Here is a 19,959-nt window from a genome sequence, read left to right as displayed (position 1 = left end):
TTTCCAAATGTTTATGGGTCACTAAATGTTACTATACATTTTTTTTTTTTTATATCCCAGTAACATTGAAATCAGATTTGTAATAGTGCCATGCCAGATATGATTGAATATACTGCTGTAGATCCCTTTTAAAATGAAGGGACCATTTTACTTGTCTCTTTTAAGATAATAAAATTTCTATAAAGACATAATTATTTAGCATTTTGGTTTGGTTTGAATAACAGTCACATGAGCACATTCTCATGTAACGTGAATCATACCCAAAGCCCTAGAATTAATTTATTAACTTTTTCTAACATGTCAGTAATAGTGACAGTTTGTTCTGTTCGTTTTTGACTCACAGTATTAACTTGTACAAATTGAAATATTTTTTGCAGGCTAAAGTAACATGCAAGCACAGCACGCCAATCAACATCTGCTTGTTGACCTTAACATCCTGACACACAATTCACATAAATTTATGCAAATAATGCAAGTCCACATGGTCACACAGAAGGGTCATGACAACGGTGTTACCAAAGAGTGTTCTACAGGCAACAGGGTTAGTTAACGTGTAATACAGTTGTCAATTTCATCATTTAGACTCATAGGCTTTGCCTTATTTTCTTTAACACACCCAACATAGTTGACACTCAGATAAAATACTCCTTGACAACAGTTTATTGTAGATTAAATATTAAAAAACAAATCCATCATGATCCATATCCACCGTGATGTTGGCATGGTATTTTGATAAACCATTATTAGTTGCAGGGGTTTGTTCAGTGATTAATAGGTAGTTTTAATGTTTTAAAACAATAAAAAAATTGTCTTAATTTATAGGAAATTTAATTTAACTCGATTTAAAAACCTTATTTTTCTGAAGTATTTTTATCTTAGAAATTAATACAAATAATGTTGTCTTTAACACTGAACTCAGCAAACACTAACTTCAGATGTGGACAAAGCAAAAACTGTAATTCAAAGGAACATCAAGGCCACTGCAAGCAAAGTTTGAGATAAGTGATAATTGAGATAATAAGTATAAAATGTTATTTTTGTTAACTTGTTAACCTACACCTGGAGCCCGTTTCAATAAGGATGTTCAACAAACTCTGAGTTAAAACTTGAACATTCTAGACTTACTCTAAAATAGGAAACTCTTTTGGGTTCAGAACAGCTGAATTGTGTAAGTTCAGTCAACTCTGAGTAGGTTGACTCTAAATTTAGCGAGTGCACCAGCACCACGAATATGAAATGTCATAATGTTACAGGTGAAAACAGGCAGAACGGTAGATTATTTAACTAATAGGCTATTATTTTCATGGTATCTCACAGGCAAAAAAATATAAAATAATAATAATAATAGTAATTTATCTGCATTTGTCTGATTTTACAAATCATCTACCAATAGGGTAAGAAAAACAAGGCAGCGGATATTTACACTAAGTGGAGTTAATATAGCCTATTTTCTTAGCGATAGATCCTATTTAGAGTAGGCTAAGTGCAAATTGCTTTAGATGCTATTTACTCTTAGTGAAAATCATGATATATTCTATTTACCATTTAGAAGTAGCAGTTCTCTGCAACAGGCTAAATATAAATAATAATTATATGCTGTTCATACTTTATACTAGCAGATACTATTTGCCCCTCAGTATTGTTGTACATTAACAGGATTAATAATAACTTATTGTAAATGGTTATATTTATTACAAATATATACTTTTATCAATATTAAACACATATTAGGCACTTTACTTTCACTTTTAGAACATTTTCTTCATTTTTATTAAAAATAAATTCTAATGTGATAGGAAAAGTGAGAAGAACGCGTGGAGGATGCGTGCAGTTCTGTTTATTAACCACTGCGCCAAAAATGTACGTGTTATAAGAAAAGTGTTATAAGAATGTAACACTAGAGGACATGAAATGTTACAATTACTACCATAATAAATTAATGAAAACGAAAATGATTCATGTTTTAAAACCAAAAACCATTGTTACTATATAGTTAAAGGGATAGTTCACCCAAAAACGACGATTATGTCATTAATGACTCACCCTCCTGTCGTTCCAAACCTGTAAGACCTCCGTTCATCTTCGGAAGATACAAAATACATTTTGGTCCAAAAATAACAAAAACTACCACTTTATTCAGCATTGTCTTCTCTTGAGCGCATTCACAGCAATTTAGTCAGGGCTTAATTTGTGCCGGAACAAGCTGGAACCGGATCCGGCACCTCATTTTGGCGGATCCCCCTCCTCCAGGGGCGGCGTTTCAGTATGACAGAAATATGTGCCATGAAAAACTTTTTAAAAATTCATATCTCTATTATAATTTGTTATTATTATTTTAAATCACAGGGTTTTAGAAATATTTAACCAATGATAAGTATTTAAAGGAGCTTGTAAAACTTCGTAATGCCATTGGATCCTCAAGCTCTCGCGAAACCTCGTCACTTCACGTGCCTCCACTCAGATTGAGTGCCGCGCACAGTCACAGTCAGTCCGCTTATTTGCAAAGCAAGGGTAAACAAATAACTTTGAATAGTACAGCATTTCTTTACTCAAATACTATGTCTATAAAGGCTATTGTTTTTGTGTGTTTGAAGTCTGGAGAAGTAGCTTTTTTTGCCATCTACTTTTGTACGTTTAAAATATCCTGTGCATAAGTGCTTAATCGTTTATATCATGAGATTTTGGCCAAGTGTATTAAACAGCAAAATAATAATAATAAAAAAAGCATTTAAAAAAAAAAAAAAAAAACGTTATATCCTAACCTATAAAAGGTGATAATGGCATATAATGCACTGCACTTTCCTCAGATGCAGACAAAACACAGATCTCCTCATTCGCCGGCCAAAGACCTTGTTAACTCCATTTGAGCTTGTTTTTCATATAGCCTGATGTTAATTAGAAGTGTCTGATACAACAGCAACACTGACGCTGCAGTGTTGTTTAATTATTGATTTGTTCCCCCTATTCTTTTTTATTTTAGTAGAGTGTACCATGAAACTGTTTTATTTGCCAACACCCATCAGACATCTTATTGTTTGTATTTGGTTGCTTAAACTCAACAAACTATGGAAAATAAGTCAGCTTTATACGCACAAGCTTTGGATGTGACTGTGAGGGCACAATCACATAATATAGCCTTTGGAGAGCGTGAGTACCAATGGATTAAAATTCTTTAAAAAACTGTGCAAATTATTATACACAAAAGAACTGAACTTCACATCACTACTGGTGATGCGAAAACCGATGCAACCGGATCTTGACTCGAGAACGAGTCAATCTTTTGTTATCTGGCTCGGCTCGGTGTTCATCTTTAGTTCTCTCTTTACAGCAGTTCATATTCCGGGACATTAGTTTATTTTAACTCAGAGGGAGTGTCAGCCACGTTAAAAAAAGTTCCAAGTTTAAGTCATTTGTGGATTAATGCTTATTGGAGACGTGAACTGTTTCAAACGATTCAGTTCGATTTGGTGAACTGGTTCAAGAAGATCCGGTTACATTGAGTGATTCGTTCCGAATATCACTACACTTGAACTCACTCACAACAGACTTAGAAGAGAAGATAATGATGAATAAATTCGTAATTTTTGTTATTTTTGCACCAAAATGTATTTTCTATGCCTTAACAAATTCTAACTGACCCTCTGATGTCACATGGACTACTTTGATGATGTTTTTTTTACCTTTCTGGACATGGACAGTATACCGTACATAGGTTTTCAATGGAGGGACAGAGAGCTCTTGGACTAAATCTAAAATATCTTAAACTGTGTTCCGAAGATGAACAGAGGTCTTACGGGTTTGGAACGATATGAGGGTTAGTTATTAATGGCATAATTTTAATTTTTGGGTGAACTATCCCCTTAAACCATGGTAACCATAAATTAACCATGGTTTGGCTACACTATAGTTTAACCATTTGTAGTAAAACTGTGAATTGTAGCTAATAACAAACAACAACAGTAATAATAATCATAGAAAAAAAGGGAAAAAAATCAATTTAACTACAAAAAGAAACATGGTTAGGCTAAATTTCTTAAGGCTATTGTGACAATAGTCTACTACAAATATGCCACACATATAACAATCCCATTCAAACCTGATACTCTGTTTCTTAAGGGCTGTAAATACAAGCACAAGGGGACCATAAAAAATACTGAGTAACCATTTTGAGTTGCTGTAATTAAATTTCAGCAAAATGGACTAGCCTGCAGCATAATTTTTTTTTCACTTTCCTTTTTGGTGTGTCTTTGAATTTAGCCCTCAGTAGGTTAATTTTCATTTGCATCAAATTATGTGGCATCATTTCATTCCTAACACATTACCCAGTCCATATCAGTATTGATATCCAGCATGATATATTTTCCCATTGAGATCTGATGTGTTTTCAAAGTGTTCCTTAATTTATTATTATTATTATTATTGTTGTTGTTGTTGTTGTTGTTGTTGATTATTTATTTTTTGATCAATCTATACAATCACTGTGTTAAACACACACCTATTTTAATAAGAATAAACAGACCTTGTTCATATTAGAAAAGCCATTTAGTCTTAGGCATGATGCCTTTCTTGTCCTAAAGAGAATGTACTGCAGCTGCACCGTCGTACGGTCGGGTTTCTTTACCGAAAACCTAGAGTGAGAAGGTCCGGCCGCAAGAGAGCACTGTGCTTTCGCGGCTTTCTGTGCGTTTTAGTAGAAGTAGAAAGAAACATCCGGGTATTGTTCCAATGCAAAAGAAACGAATGATAGAAGGAGGTTCTCGCATTCTGCCACTAACTACGGGGATACGGCGAATTCCTTTCTTTATTCGTTTAACATGGCGGCAAGTACATTTGTTTGATTGTTGTTTTGGGCGAGATTACAGTTGAGAAAAGCATATAATTAATGAAACAGTAATTCATTGGCTACATTCTGTAACTCGGAAAATGGCGGATACCTTTAATCTAAACTAAGTAGAAAATATTGAAGTCTCAAAACGATGCTGTGAACTAAAATGCCACGTTATGTTAAAACCTTAGAGTATCCAAATCTATCTAGATCTAGTATCTAGATACTATAGTATCATGCACATAAACAGGCGGCGATTAACGTTGGCTGGCCAACGTAATTCGTGGCTAATGTGATTCAGTTTACGTTTCTTAGTAACAGTACTCAGGACAACTATCAAATTAAACCAATTGATATGAATATTCATAATAAATTTGTTACTTTTGCATGCTTTTCCTTTAAAATAATCTAGAAGTTGTAATTTATCTCTTATCAGGCAAATGACATGAAATACCACGAGTCCCTGTCCGGAAAATCTCACCCAGATGAAGATCGTCAGCGGAGCTCGAAGCATTGCTCTCGGTCCAGATCACGATCAGTGGACCGAAAGCGCAAGTCAGGTAGACCAGGTTCATTAATACTGACATATCAAAATCATTCTCATTTTAAAAATCACTGCCAAAAAAAAAAAAAAAAGTTTAGTTCAACCAAAAATGAAAATTTTATGTTTATCAGCTTACCCTATAGAATAGATTGTATAAAAACATGGATGTATAACACGAAAATGTATAAAAGGCCCCGTTAGCTTGTATTTTATGTTATGGCCCTGTATAAGCAGTTTTTGTAAAAATAGGCTAACGATTGCACCATAACCCAAGAGGGTCTGGCTGCAGACTTGCATTCTCAGACTTGCACTCTCAGACACTTGCACTTCCTTTAGCGATTTTTTTTTTACTTTTTGTTTGAATTTCCCAACATTTTATAACAGTAGCCAGGTGGCGAAGACAAGAAAAAAATAAACTAAATTACAATTTCACTTCCAATCGCTACTTGCACTCTCTGGTACCTGTGACACTTGCAATCGACACAAATCGTGCATGTTGCCAATGGAGACAAGATTAAACGCAACGCGCAACGTTTCGCGTTAAGCATTTTTCCATATAGAATAAACTATCTACAACTCATTTATATCACTGTCTTTGTCCAGTAAGGCACATTATGTGTTTTATTTATAATGATTTTCTATAGGAGGAAAAAGTTATGTACAATTTAACGCAATGCGTTCTGTACTCGTCTGCTTGCCTGTAGGAGCTGATCCTTTTAAAATCACTTAATGCATTTCATAATGCTCGTTAATATTTGCTGGTCTGTATATACGTTGAGTCAACAACAAGACATATAGGCTATGCCTATATTGCCTATATGCCTATGTCTTTATCATCTTAGTCTGTTATTAGGCCACATTAAACGTTTGCATTGTGTTCATAGCCATCTGCTTGCCTTGTAGTACATTAAATAATAACTATATATCGAATTTGGTCGTTTAATTGAACTTAACGTATACTAATACATTATGCCATATTAAGTTATTGTTTTTTCTACAGGAGGAAAATGCTTAACGAAAGACTTTGTGTATTGCGTTCATATTCTGCTGTTCTGTGCCCACGGATTTGCTGGTCTTGTCTTTTTCTTGCAGGACCCTGTACATTATAGTAGTAGGCCACAGCGTCTTGTCTCCATTGGCAACATGCACGATTTGTGTTGATTGCAAGTGACGTCACAGGGAGCGGAGAGTGCAAGTAGCGATTGCAAGTGACACTGTAATTTAGTTTCTTTTTTCTTGTCTTCACCACCTGGCTACTGTTGTAAAATGTTGAGAGATTCAAACAAAAAGTTATAAATAAATAGAACAAAAAAAATTAAATAATACAAAGACTGCAAGTGATGTCGCTAGCGGAAGCACAAGTGTCTGAGAGTGCAAGTCTGGGAATGCAAGTGACATTGTAATTTAGTTTCTTTTTTTCTTGTCTTCACCACCTGGCTACTGTTGTAACATTTTGAAAGATTCAAACAAAAAGTTATCAATAAATAGAAAAAAAATAAAAATAAAAAAAGACTGCAAGTGACGTCGCTAGCAGAAGCACAAGTGTCTGAGAGTGCAAGTCTGAGAATGCAAGTCTGACAGTGCAAGTGCAAGTCTGCAGCCAGACCCTTCTCCCATAACCTGCGACTCTCTGTCGCACAGTAGAGAAATTACCGTATGGACAGGAGGAGAAGCTCGCAGGCAATCTTTTGCTGTCTATGAGGCTATCGGGAGGACGTGGAGGCATAAAGTCAATGGAGAAGCCTATAGAGAGTCCATAAAAGCAACGGGACAAGATTCGGTGGATGATTCAGATTTCTCTTGGCACAGCGATTAGAAGACTTACAATTGTCAGACAGGTTGCTCACATGACCTCTACGTCATCAAGCTCAGTGTCAGTCTGCGCAGTACGCTCGACCCCCAGGAAGTGCGTGCTCCTAATTGACTTCACTTGACTTCATTGATTCCAATGGGGTCGCTTTGTCCATTTCTTTTACTGTGTATGAGTGTGCAGAGCGAGCCGTCACCATCTTGGCCGCGTGACTCTACAGGACAATCGAAAATGGGCAAAAAGCAACGCCCACCTAGCTCGACGGGAGTGTTAGCAGCAGCAATCCACCTGTCACTCTTGTGACCACGCCCTTAATTATGCAGAACTTTAAGGCTTAATATAATTTAAACGGATGAGTTATAAAAACATTCACCCCCTCCCCCCTCACAGTTGTCATGAAGGGCAAAATATGTACCAGGCTGTAAACATGTTTTTTCTGCTGTAAAGTTGGACATTTTAACTTGGGGAGTCTATGGGATTGACTCCCTTTTGCAGCCAGCCTCCAGCGACCAGTCGATGAATTACAGTTTTAGTCACTTCCGTGTTGGCTTCACGAGAGAGAGCGGGAGGTTGCCACTCGGCTTACCCCCAGGGCATCCAAGATGAAGGTGAATTTGTTTCTTCAGTAGAACACAAACTGAGATTTTTAGCACAAACTGTTGCAGTCTGTCAGTCTTATAATCAATGTAAATGGCAATCACAGCAAAAAATGACTAAGCTTTTTTTTTGGCTAAAATTATTTTAAAAAGTAATTGAGACATTTTGTGTTTCCTTCCATTTATTTCCCTCTAAATGTTTTTTACTTTACCTTGAAAAAGTCTTACATTTACCCATATCAAACCTGCAGAAAGTCTGCATACAATCCATAAAAATAAAATAAAAAAAAGAAACTGAAATAAATCAAGATCCCCCTACCCCCCACTTTATGTACTTTACTTTTTAGTGTTCCTGTAGCTTAATTGGTAGAGCACTGCCTTATCAAGCGCAAGGTTGGGGGTTCGATTCCCCAGGAACACATGATATGTAAAAATTGATAGCCTGAATGCACTGTAAGTCGCTTTGGATAAAAGCGTCTGCTAAATGCATAAAAGTAGGGCTGTGCAAAAAATCGAATGCGATTTTCATGCACATCTCATCAGTAAAAACGCTCCTTTAATTGGAAGTATTATCTCCAGCATGTGTGTTCAGATCAGGTTTGCCAGGTTTTCACAACAAATCCTGCCCTGTTGCTTCTCAAAACTAGTCCAAAACTAATCGCAATTCCAGGAGGTTCCCAGATAAAAAAAAAAATGCTTCCTGGGGTTAAAATATGTTTTGTTTTTTGGCATGGTTGTCTTGGTAAAATTCGCATTTTAGGGGCTAAATATCATGTTATTGGTATTGGGGTTGCTTCAAACCGTGGACATGAAAAACAATCGCAGACTTGGCAACACTGGTTCAGGTGGAGCGGCAGTTACTACACAGAGCCGTAGTCTACCGACAACTAACACAAAATCGCTTTCAAAATCGACAAAGAATCGCCACCGAATTTAAAATCGACTTTGTGTAGATTGTCAGTGAATTACGGCTCGGTGTAGTAAATGCCAAACAATGTTGCCAAGTCTGTGGCTGTTTTTCATGTCCGCGGGTGGAAGCGACCCCAATAGAAATAACGTGATATTTAGCCCCTAAAATGCGAACTTTACCAAGGCAACCATGCCATAAAACTTAAATTTTAACCCCGGAAAGCAATTTTTTTTATCGGGGAACCTCCTGGAAACGCAATTGGGCTAGTTTTGAGAAGCAACTGAGCAGGATTTGTTGTGAAAACCTGGCAACCATGATCTGAACTCACGTGCTGGGAGATATACTTCTAATTACAGGAGCGTCTTTACTGATGAGATGTGCATGAAAATCGCATTCGATTTTTTGCACAGCCCTACATAAAAGTAATGTACCCCACTCTATCTTACATGTGTAACAGTGCTTGCATAGTTAAATTTTTAAATACTAAGATTACAAACTTTACATTTGTTAAAACTTCTGTCTAGATTTTATTTATAAACTAAATATGTAGCCTATGTTCTAAAGAAAATGTAAGGAAGTGTCTGCTCAATTGTGGGGAATATGTGTTGCTTTAAAGTTTTTTTATTTGTATTTTTTATAAATTTTTTGGCCTAATCACAGTATTGTACTTAATAACTGTAACTTTTAAAAATTAAATGCTTTGGTAAATGCTTTTAATATAAATCCTTCAGTGTCCTTCTGACAATAAGTCATTTGTATCTTTTTGTCTTTCAGGAGACAAGAGGCACAGACGAAGCCACAGCAGAAGCAAAGAGGTAACTAATTTTAGTCCATTGATGTCATGTAGACCTAGATTAAACTGGTCACTTCATCAGTAGTTTTACAGCTGGCATTTCTAGTTTTAGTCCATGGTAAGTATGCAGCTTAGACAGAAGGAATGAAATGCCAGACTGAGAAGAAAAGCACTGAGATGTAATCACAAGTGCATGTAATATTAAATTGTATTAATGTGGATTACAGATGGAGAGAAATGTCTGTTTGGGAGCTTTTTTAACGTCCTGTATTTTAGATCATATGATAACATTTCTATAATAAATTATACTCAGCGTGCTAATGCACGAAGAGACACTCTGAACAGAAGACGCTGCTGACAGATAGCAAAATTATATGCCTACTACCTGGACAGGTAACTATCAGTCATTTAAACTTATATGCCTATTTAACGATATGTTTTTCTCACAACCCCAGTTATTGCCTTTTTTATAGACACCAGCAGAATTCCAATAAAAAAAATGATTGGCCATTCCCAATGTGAATGCATGCAGATTTGCACAGTAAAAAACAATCAAAAAAAAAACATTAAATTGCGCGCACTGAAATATTTTTCATATATATTTGTCTGGTCATAAGTGAATTCAAATTCTTAAGGGCATTTTACGCTGTACACATTGAACGCGAGTTTTCGGTTATTTTTTGTGGGAGAGCAGGACAGGTGATAGAATGGGCTCATTCACATGAATCATGCCACTTTGTTATGTACCACCGCATTTTATTCATATTAGATTATTTAATTAAATGTGTGTGTGTGTATGTATATACACACACATATATATATATGTATGTATGTATGTATGTATGTATGTATGTATATATATAGTGTGTGTGTGTGTGTGTGTGTGTGTGTATATACACACTTTACCTATTCTGCCTTACAAAGCCTAAACACAGTGGTGTTTTTATTTTTTTGGATTGTGAAAGCTGCATTAACTTCCACTCGAAAACAAAACTACATTTTATTCTCACTTTTGGTTGGTGGTGTTACTGTGTTTTTCCTTTGTATAGTAGCAGTACTTTTACATTTCTCAAAACAAAATCCACACACTTAATGAAGAAATATTACCTAACCTTAAAAAAAAAAAAAAAAAAGGTAATTTAGCTTTTACTTGCGTGCCTCATGGAATGCAATATTTAAACTGTAATCACCTCAGACATAGGATGTTTTCACACTATAGCACAAGTAAGCATCATTATTTAACATTGAAATTTGAGATTAAGTGGTTTAAACAGCTTTTTTGTATGTATATGTGCCTTTACACATAAGAGGTGGCAAGATGGCAAGAAAAGCTTTATAATATTATGTAAAATGCCCTTTAAAGTCAACATAAAACCAAACCCAGTATACTTTCGTAATGTAAATAATTGTAATGTGAATTTTCTGAGGTAAAATAATAATAAGAATACATTTTATTAATCTTGAATTGACCTGAATGCTAGAAATATATGAAATATGTAGATGTTAATTTACAATATTTTATTTTCTATTTTGAGTCTCTACCTACTGGAAACCAAGATGATGGTTATTTTAAATTCACTCAAGCGCATCTTTACAAATCCATCACGACAAAGCAAAATTTACATTTGTCAGTTAATTACATTTTAAAGAAAGTTTGAGGAGATAAAATATTTGTAGAGTAAGACCAGGAATGTGTAAGTAAATAGGGTTCATTTTGATTTTATGTTGACTTTATGTAGGAGAAAAACAGTGTATACAAGAAAAAAAATGCCAGTGCGAAATCTGTGTACATTTCTCGCAATAAAGATCGCCCATGCTTTTTTTTTTTGGTACTATACTGGGTGTAAATGTGCTGGTTTAGTGCACTCATTTGTGTTAAATGTAAATGTATATGCTGCACTTGAAGGGATTTGGCTTAGGGATTTTTTCATTTGAAAACTGTTTTTCTTGTCAGAATTATTTTGGCAAGTTTGTTCTTAAACTTACTAACTCTTTTTATTGCACTATTTTCCTGAAAGAGACAAATTCTTCTTAAAACAGGCACGGAAGAAGGACTCTGAGAAAGCTCTGAAATGTCAGAGCGGATCAGAGGAGCAGCTGGAGATGTCAGATAAAGGCCGTGACAGGCTGTCTGAAGACATGGAGGAGCGACATCGCCGAAAAGACAAGAAATCCTCCAGACCAAGAAGCCTATCAAGATCACGTTCAAGGGAAAGGTATTTTCATTTGACAAATCGTTTTGATTTAATTTAACATAGGCTAAATTTGGTTGAAACAAGTTAATGTTAAGGTTTAGTGTGCTTAGATGTTAATTAATATTTTACTGAAGACGACATCATAATCGAAACTGGGACAAAAGAAGATCTCGCTCACGAAGCGGTGAAAGGAGATCAAGGAGCCGTGACAAGAAGAGACGGGCAAGGTCTCGATCAAACTCCAGAAGCAAGCACAGACATCGCAGCAGGAGCCGTAGCAAGAGCAGGTCGGATTAAGATTTTGTTCATGATTTTGCATGAAACTCCGTGAAACTGCGAATGTGTACTAAAACTATGAGATGATCCACTTTTATCTAGGGAGAAGAAAAAGAGGTTAGAGAAAGCACGGAAAAAAAGTCGCAGTCGGTCAGCTAGTCCTGTGACCTTCAGGGGCAGAAACACAGCCATGGATGCTCAGGAGGCATTGGCCAGAAGGTAGAGTGCTGTCTTTTTCACCAATGTACAAAAAAACTGTGTGGATTTTGTACACCGTATATAGGGGTGTGTGATATGACTATTTTTGATCGTGGATAAAAATGTCTCCACAATCTGGTTTCAAAGAAATATCGTAGTATCATGCTACAGCTCACATTCAGCTGCAGTTCTGGCAGCGCCATATCAATATACTGTACAACGCCACATATATTCACATCTAATGTTATTTCAGCAGTAAAGTTACTCTCACAGGACACTGCACTTATTCGCAATCACAAAAGTACATAATTTGCATGTGCTTTAAAGCCTTGCCGGTTAAATGTTACATTCACGTGCTGGTCAGACTGGTGCTTTTTCTGAGCCCTGCTTACACCTGAAGCACAGGCACTAAAAAGCCTGTTTAACAGTGTATGATGTAAAATGTAAAAAAAAAAAAAATATATATATATATATATATATATATATATATATATATATATATATATATATATATATATATATATATATATATATATATATATATATTAGTGGTGGGCCGTTATCGGTGTTAACGTGAGACTCTTACCGGGCGATAAAAAAAAAAATATCGCCGATAATCTATTCTCAAAGTTAAGCAAGCTATGATGACTTTCACCTTGATATTTTATATAACCGACTGGCTGAGAACAGCCTAAAAAGATGCTCAGGGCAGTTGACGGCCCACTGCTGGGCAATGTCACGAAAGCTTATCTTTTTTACGTGTTTTTAAGCCTAACCGCTTGTCGATTTAAACATTAAAGCATCCAAAAACAAGATGCGGAAAAGCTAAACAGAGTAGCTGGTAACTCGCGTGCTGTGTTCGGTGCGCACGAGAGAGAGAGAGAGAGCAGAGTATCACGGACAGCGACACTGAACCGAGCTCTCTTCTGCGAAGTTCTCCTCGAAGTCCCTCCTACACCTGAATAAACAAATACAAATCGCTGTTTGAACAAACAAAAGGATGTGAAAGAGCCCAATTGAGTACTCTATTAATCTAGATTAATTTCAAGATCAGAGTGAGATTAATCTAGATTAAAAAAATGAATATGCCCACCACTAATATATATATATATATATATATATATAAAAATCTGAAAATGTCTACATTTAAATAAAGGTCTGGTCCAAGACCATAAACCAAGTGTCATAAATCTGAAAAGTGTTCATACATGAAAAAGAAAGTTGTGACATTTGCCATACTCAGAATTGGTGCTTTGCATATTACCCATCCAAGTGCACACACAGCAGTGAGTAGGGAACACAAAAACACTGTGAACACACACCCAGAGCAGTGGGCAGCCATTTAGCTCCAGCGCCCAGGGAGTAGTTGGGGGTTCAGAGCCTTGCTCAAGGGCACTTCAGCCAGGGATATTGAGGGTGGAAGAGAGCACTGTTCATTCACTCCCCCACCTACAACTACTGCCGGCATTGAGACTCAAACTGGAGTCCTTCAGGTTACAAATCCGACTTTCTAACCATTAGGCCACAGCTGCCCCCCCCCCCCCCCCTTATATAAATGAAAGACTAATACTAGAGCTCTAAGGCAACATGGAACAAGCTTGTTCTCTCTCTTTCACTCTCTCACTCACTCACACACACACACACACTCAAAATGCAGGTGTCTGGGGAATTTTTTCGATTTTGCCAAATAAAATCAGACATAAATCCTCAACAATTTGAAGGAGTAGACATAGCAAACCTCACACAGAAACAGAGAGAGAATTTTATTACATTTATTATATACAAAATATATATCATAAAGTTGTGAAGTTGAAACATCAAGAAAAATGAAGTGAAAATGAAATGAGTCCACATTGAACTGTACTGGATATATGTGGTCATTGCACTTTCTTTTAACTAGAATTCATCCAATTTGCACGTAAGTAATTGTGCAGAAATTGAAAAAAACTACCAAATATCCACAAAACCACAGCATAAATGCATGGTTGAGGAGTAAATAAAAAGATATATAGTTTATTGCATACAAATTGTACATTTCCTTATGCAATTGATCTGTAAAAGTTTGGGGTCTATCTGACCCCAATGAATGTAAATGTAAACCCTATTTAAGGGACGATTAAGGGCTAACGTGCATAAACGACAAAACGCAAAGAGAAAAATCACTCCCTATTCTTGTATAAAGAGCTTTAATAGAGTTGCTTTAGGAATCAGTCTATATCAGGGGTAGGCAATGTCGGCCCTGAAGTGCCGATGTCCTGCAGACCTTGGAGAAAAAAAAGAAGAAAAAAAAACTTGTCTACAGTCTAGGTATTAGGTAATCCCAAAGATCGTGATTGGCTTGTTCAGATGTGTTTGATTTAGTGTTAAGAGTTAAACTCTGCAGGACAGCGGCACTCCGAGACTGACGTTGCCTATCCCTGGTCTATATAGTGTTTCATTTTTATATTTCTTCATTCAATTTATTGAATGCTCCTGCTAAATGCACCTTTTGTACCTGAAAATAAAGCATTGTTTGTTTTATTTGTATGTGTAGTCGTAATGTGCACTTGTACTTTGTAGTTATTTTTTAATAACGCACATCCCTAGTTTCAGTGTTATTTTGACAGAGCCTGCAGCCCTAATCAAGCTCTTTTAGAACGCTTCAAAACTACCCATTATGAAAACCACCTAAAAGTATCTACTTGATTTGTGAGGTGTACATTTCCTTGTTATCTTCATGTTCACTAAATATATTTTCCTCACATACTTAGGTTGGAGAGAGCAAAGAAGCTTCAAGAACAGAAGGAAAAAGAGTTGTTGGAAAAACGGCAACAACAAGAGAAGGCAGCAGGCAAGTAACTGCTGCAAATCATATGCCTATTGGTGCAGTGGACAGGGCTCCAGACTCATTCTTCCCACTGGTGGCTCTTTTGTTACTAACTTTCTCAGTTGGTCGCATGAGTTCACAATTTGATTTGGTTGTTTTGTTTTTTTTTTGCTACAACATTGGATTAATCAATGCATTCTGATTAACTTTTATCATAGTTTATAGTTATATTTTATCATAGTTTATAGTTATATATTAAATGAAAGAGGTCAACATTCAGCGTGTTCTTTTTCATTAGTAGTAGTATTTGTGATTTGAATTTTGTGAACAGGCATTTCTATTTTGCTATGTTATAAGCCATGGGCTTCGGATGCTTTTGCTTTTGAGTTTGCGATCATGTTGTCACATTTTACAACAAAAGATAATTGTCTGTTTTGCTAACATCTATACCTCTCACTTTTTAAGACTAAAACAAAAGATGGATTCATTGTTGTTGTTATTATTAATTAAAAAGCACGACAACAATAAAATGGTAAGATACAATGACAAACAAGCTTACAAAATGTTTAATAACAAAAATGAATAAGATGATGCATGGCATACACCACATGATGTATTATATACAGAATAATAAATTACAGAACGTTTAGCAAACACTGAGGAATCATATAAAAATGAAAGCGAGCTTGCATTATGCTCTTTAGTTCCACATATACGACAGGAATGGAAGCGCTTATGAGTTAAAAAAATGTGGTGGTTGTGCCACTGTGACCGCTCACAAAACTTAGTCACACAGGCAGAGAAAATGGTCACAAAATCTGGAGCCCTGGCTGCAACAGACGTCCATTTGATATGTTGTTGGTTGTTTCCTAACAGCAGCAGCTCCACTGTTGTGCGATACAACCACTGCAGCACCCAGTTCAAGCCTGAACGTTGCAGCACTGCTGGCCTCTGGCACACAGGTCACTCCTCAGATTGCAATGGCTGCTCAGATGGCAGCACTTCACGCCAAAACGCTGGCAGAGACTGGCATTGCTGTGCCAAGCTACTACAATCCCTCAGCGGTGAACCCAATGAAGTTTGCAGAGCAGGAAAAGAAGAGGAAAAAGTTGTGGCAGGGGAAAAAAGATGGGGTAAGGCACTGTATAGATTATTAATATAAGGTTGCTGACAGTTGGCATGATACCACTTATATTGTTTGCAATGATTGTTCTGTTTATTATAAGTTTATGTAATATACAATTCATTTTTCTATTTGCTGTATATATTCCTCAACTTCTGAGTATATGGTAGCCCATAAAACAGTTTATAGGAAAGTAATTAAATTGTAATTAATTAGTGATTACTTTTTTATGCCATTTTTGAATTTTCTTAATTTTTTTGTATAACTTTCAAAAGATACCAAAAAACAGTCCAATAAATCATAGTTGCTCTTAGACACTGAAAGAAATATTTATTACTCATTTTGACATTGATAAATGATTTGCTTTTGCATAGTACTTAGTGCCTCTAGTAACACTTCTTTTCATCTTTAAAATTTTATGTCTTGAGGTGTTCAGGATTAATATATGTTTATGTTGTAGGACAAGTCACAAACAGCTGAGCTTTGGGAGAAGCTGAATTTTGGTAATAAAGACCAAAATGTGAAATTTCGCAAATTAATGGGCATCAAAGTAAGTGTTATACTTTATTAAATATTTGTTTATTTCTTTTTATTCAGGATGTTCTTAATCTGTGAACTGGAGAAATTTTAAATGTTTATTTTAATAATATATTATTATAATATATTTAATAATTTTATTATATAAATGTTGTATTACTTGAATATTTTAAACTTTGTCATGTTTATTAGTTTTAATTAGCACTGGGCAAGTTGACGTGTTATCGCGTTAACGCATTAATTGATTAACTCCGATAATTATATTGCGCGTTAACATAGTTTTTATTATGAAAGTCCATTGCTCATTGGTTCTGAGTACACATACAGACAAATCATGGGTCACACACAGGAGGGGATGCTCCCGATGCTAAGCATCAGCATTCAGAACCACTGTCCACTGTTATTTTTAATAGAAAAAAATACAACGAGGTCATAATCATGACTTTATAAGTAGGAAGTTTCAGATAGCACGTCAAGACCGCAGAGAAGCGCTTGCTCAGCACAGTGGAGTTCATTGTTAACTCGTATTGGACGCGGTAAAACATGGCCCTCTCACAATATATTTCCCTCTCACATCTATCGCTTTTGACACTCAGAAATATTCACGCAGTCATGCACCACGTATCAAAAGATCTACTTTTCAGCACAATTAGCACTCATACATGTATAACTGAACCGCGCTCTTGCCCACCTCTTCCAACCGAGCCAGAGACTGCTAAACAGAGCGATCACACTAGTCAAATGAACCAGGCTTTGGGTGTTAAGATTGCCTAGTGTGAGCACACCCAAATTTTTCTCCCTCATCCCGCACACACGAGTCTCTACCCACCCATCAAGTTTTGTCCTGCACTAGACTCTGCTGCGATGGTTCCCGCGTGAAGGTCTCTAACAGGAAGGGTGCCTGTTATGATCGAGGCTCTGGACTCATAAGTGGACAAGGAGACTCATGGCCTGAGAAGTCATGGCCTAAGAATTGGACAAAACCATTGAATCCTTTAAGCTGGATAGAACTAAGCATAAGTTGTTTTTCTATAACCGACTAAAATATTTTCTATGAAAACGATAATGTCCTGGCAATGACAAATAGCTTGTTTTATATTTAAATACATGAAAGTTAAAATTTACACTAAATATTTAAACTGCTACTATGTGAAAGGAATACTGCTTTAAAAAAGCACCTTTTAAAGTGTTTCCAAACAAAATGTTATAGCACTTTAGTGTTGTCAAAAGTACCGACTGTGATACCATTCGGTACTGAAAACATCATTTCCCACTAAGATTTGAGTGCTGTTGTGCAGATTCTTAAACAGCACTGATTGGTCATTGTTTTCACATGCTCAACACATTTGTGATTGGCTTCAGTGCTCATCTCTTCATGCTCTTCACCAAGTGCTCACACAGAGAGAGAGAGAGTGAGAGTGAGAGTGTTGGAGATTGCGAATATGTAAACTTGTTGTCAACGCTTCCCTGCTATTTTTATAAATAAAATAGCCTAGATACTAGAACGCTACATTATATTCCTCAGCAATGAGGTGGTAAAATCAATGTTTTTGAAGTAATCGTTTGTAGAAAGAGATGCAGCTTGCATATGCAACTGTCACCTTTCTCTCTTTCGATCAATAATTAATTGAACCAGTGCTACAATTCATTCAAATTAATGCGATTTTGTCTGATGTCTGATTTGAAATGGGCAGAATGCTAGAGCGAATGTGCCGTAACTGATGAAAAAACTAATTTTTACCCATTCGTCAAATATTGTACTGCAAAGAGCAATCCTAGTTTTAACTTGTCTATAACTTAGCAAATGACCATGGAATAAGTGGAATAATCAATGGCTTTCCATGCATTAAAGGATTTTAAATGCACTTTTTGGAGGCAAGCAACCACCCTCTGCCTTTGTGTCCGCGTTGTGCATTCAAAATCCTTTAATGCATGGCAAGCTGTTTATTATCCCTTACGTATTTCAGTTAGTTACCAAGGCAACACTTCTAATTTTGTTTTAGTTTGTCATCAATTTCTGAATTTCTATTTTATGAAAGTGACATGACATTCAGCCAAGTATGGTGACCCATTCTCGGAATTCGTGCTCTGAATTTAACCCATCCAAAGTGCACACACACAGCTGTGAACACACACCATGAACATACACTCGGAGCAGTGGGCAGCCATTTATGCTGTCGGCGCCCGGGGACCGTTGGGTTTTCGGTTCCTTGCTCAAGGGCACCTCAGTCGTGGTATTGAATCGTGGTATTATTTTAGCTTTACTTCAACTAACAAAAAGTTTTCAAGTTTAAGTTAAGGATAACCCTGTTGTGTTCACTGTAGGGTGAAGAAGAAGGTAGTTCATCAGGAGCTGGTAACGAAGAAGGTCTTAAAACCTTGCAACAGCAGGAAGAGATGTTCCGAAATTTGGACGTCCAGTATGAGATGGCCCGTTCACAAACACACACGCAGAGGGGAATGGGCCTAGGTTTCTCCTCTTCATTTTCTTCAAGGGGCATGGATGCTGTCTGAACATTCTGTATTTGTGCTTCTCATTTTTGTACATTCTGTCTGATGTTACCACTGTAAAGCTGATTTTTATGTGTTTGTAGAGAATACTGGTGCATTAGCCTGCATGTATGATTCATCAGGTCTGTCATTTTATTCATTTTGGAAATTCACATGTAAATACAGTTGATTGCTCAAACATGTATAGTTGCTTGGTCTCTGAAGATTGCATTTAATATTGTAAAGCTTTTGTTTGGATTTTGGGAGGGGAATGTGATTGTATATTTGACTGTTTGTATTGATACTGTCTGAAGTTAGCGATTCCTGATATATCAATGACCAATTGGTACCAGGGGCTATGATATATTGTGCTTCACAGCTTTTTGTGAAATAATTACTACATATATCAAGGACACAAATTAATATGACAGACTGTCATCAGTTTGAGTTGGGGGGAAAAAACACTGCAATTTCACAGAACAATAAAATTATTTAACATACAAAATACATTTCATCATTCATGAAGATCATACATTTTTGAATCATTATCCTTATACCAAAAGAAATTGTAGGGGAAAAATTTCCTAGTCCTTGTATTAGTTTATTGTATGTTACTGCAATACTTCAGATTATGTGGTTCTTAATAAATGTTAAGTCTAGGATGAGCTACTTCTCATTAAACTAATTGAGAAAATTAGCCAATTAGAAACAGCTGTAGTGTGTTCCAGCAGAATGTTAACTGCTCACTGTACTTAAAGTTTTTGTGGGACCACTAAGGAGTCCCTGTATGGAAGCAGTCCTAAATTTTACATTCTGGCTGATGTAAAGTTAAAAATAAATGTAGGTAAACATACAT

The 19,959-nt window shown here is 36.2% G+C and overlaps 1 protein-coding gene across 8 annotated transcripts; it reads left to right on the top strand.

The window, feature by feature from the left end:
- Nucleotides 1-4,667: 4,667 nt before the first annotated feature.
- LOC127957302 (arginine/serine-rich coiled-coil protein 2) lies at nt 4,668-19,608 on the top strand. Of its 8 annotated transcripts, none has more exons than XM_052555768.1 (11): nt 5,261-5,385; nt 7,627-7,787; nt 9,460-9,500; nt 9,792-9,871; nt 11,519-11,694; nt 11,808-11,960; nt 12,052-12,168; nt 14,898-14,977; nt 15,830-16,086; nt 16,537-16,626; nt 18,939-19,608. In XM_052555768.1, exons 5-11 carry the CDS (start codon nt 11,582-11,584, stop codon nt 19,125-19,127), a joined length of 999 nt encoding a protein of 332 aa, XP_052411728.1. In that variant the 5' UTR covers nt 5,261-5,385; nt 7,627-7,787; nt 9,460-9,500; nt 9,792-9,871; nt 11,519-11,581; the 3' UTR covers nt 19,128-19,608. The 8 variants fall into 8 exon arrangements, with proteins under 8 accessions (XP_052411724.1, XP_052411723.1, XP_052411728.1 ...); XM_052555766.1 differs by having other exon boundaries at nt 11,497-11,694; XM_052555764.1 differs by lacking the exons at nt 7,627-7,787; nt 9,792-9,871 and adding an exon at nt 4,668-4,820 and having other exon boundaries at nt 5,262-5,385; nt 15,833-16,086.
- Nucleotides 19,609-19,959: the final 351 nt, after the last annotated feature.

The sequence above is a fragment of the Carassius gibelio genome, chromosome B5 (assembly GCF_023724105.1).
Source record: "Carassius gibelio isolate Cgi1373 ecotype wild population from Czech Republic chromosome B5, carGib1.2-hapl.c, whole genome shotgun sequence".
NCBI classification, from domain to species: domain Eukaryota; kingdom Metazoa; phylum Chordata; class Actinopteri; order Cypriniformes; family Cyprinidae; genus Carassius; species Carassius gibelio.
Note: the sequence above shows the minus strand (reverse complement) of the source record. Positions and strands in the feature narration are given on the sequence as shown.

Excerpts from the sequence above, each read along its gene's own strand:
- LOC127957302 (XM_052555763.1), top strand. Across the intron at positions 11,695-11,807 it reads AGATCACGTTCAAGGGAAAG|ACGACATCATAATCGAAACT; the intron begins GTATTTTCATTT and ends ATTTTACTGAAG. Across the intron at positions 14,978-15,829 it reads ACAACAAGAGAAGGCAGCAG|CAGCAGCTCCACTGTTGTGC; the intron begins GCAAGTAACTGC and ends GTTTCCTAACAG.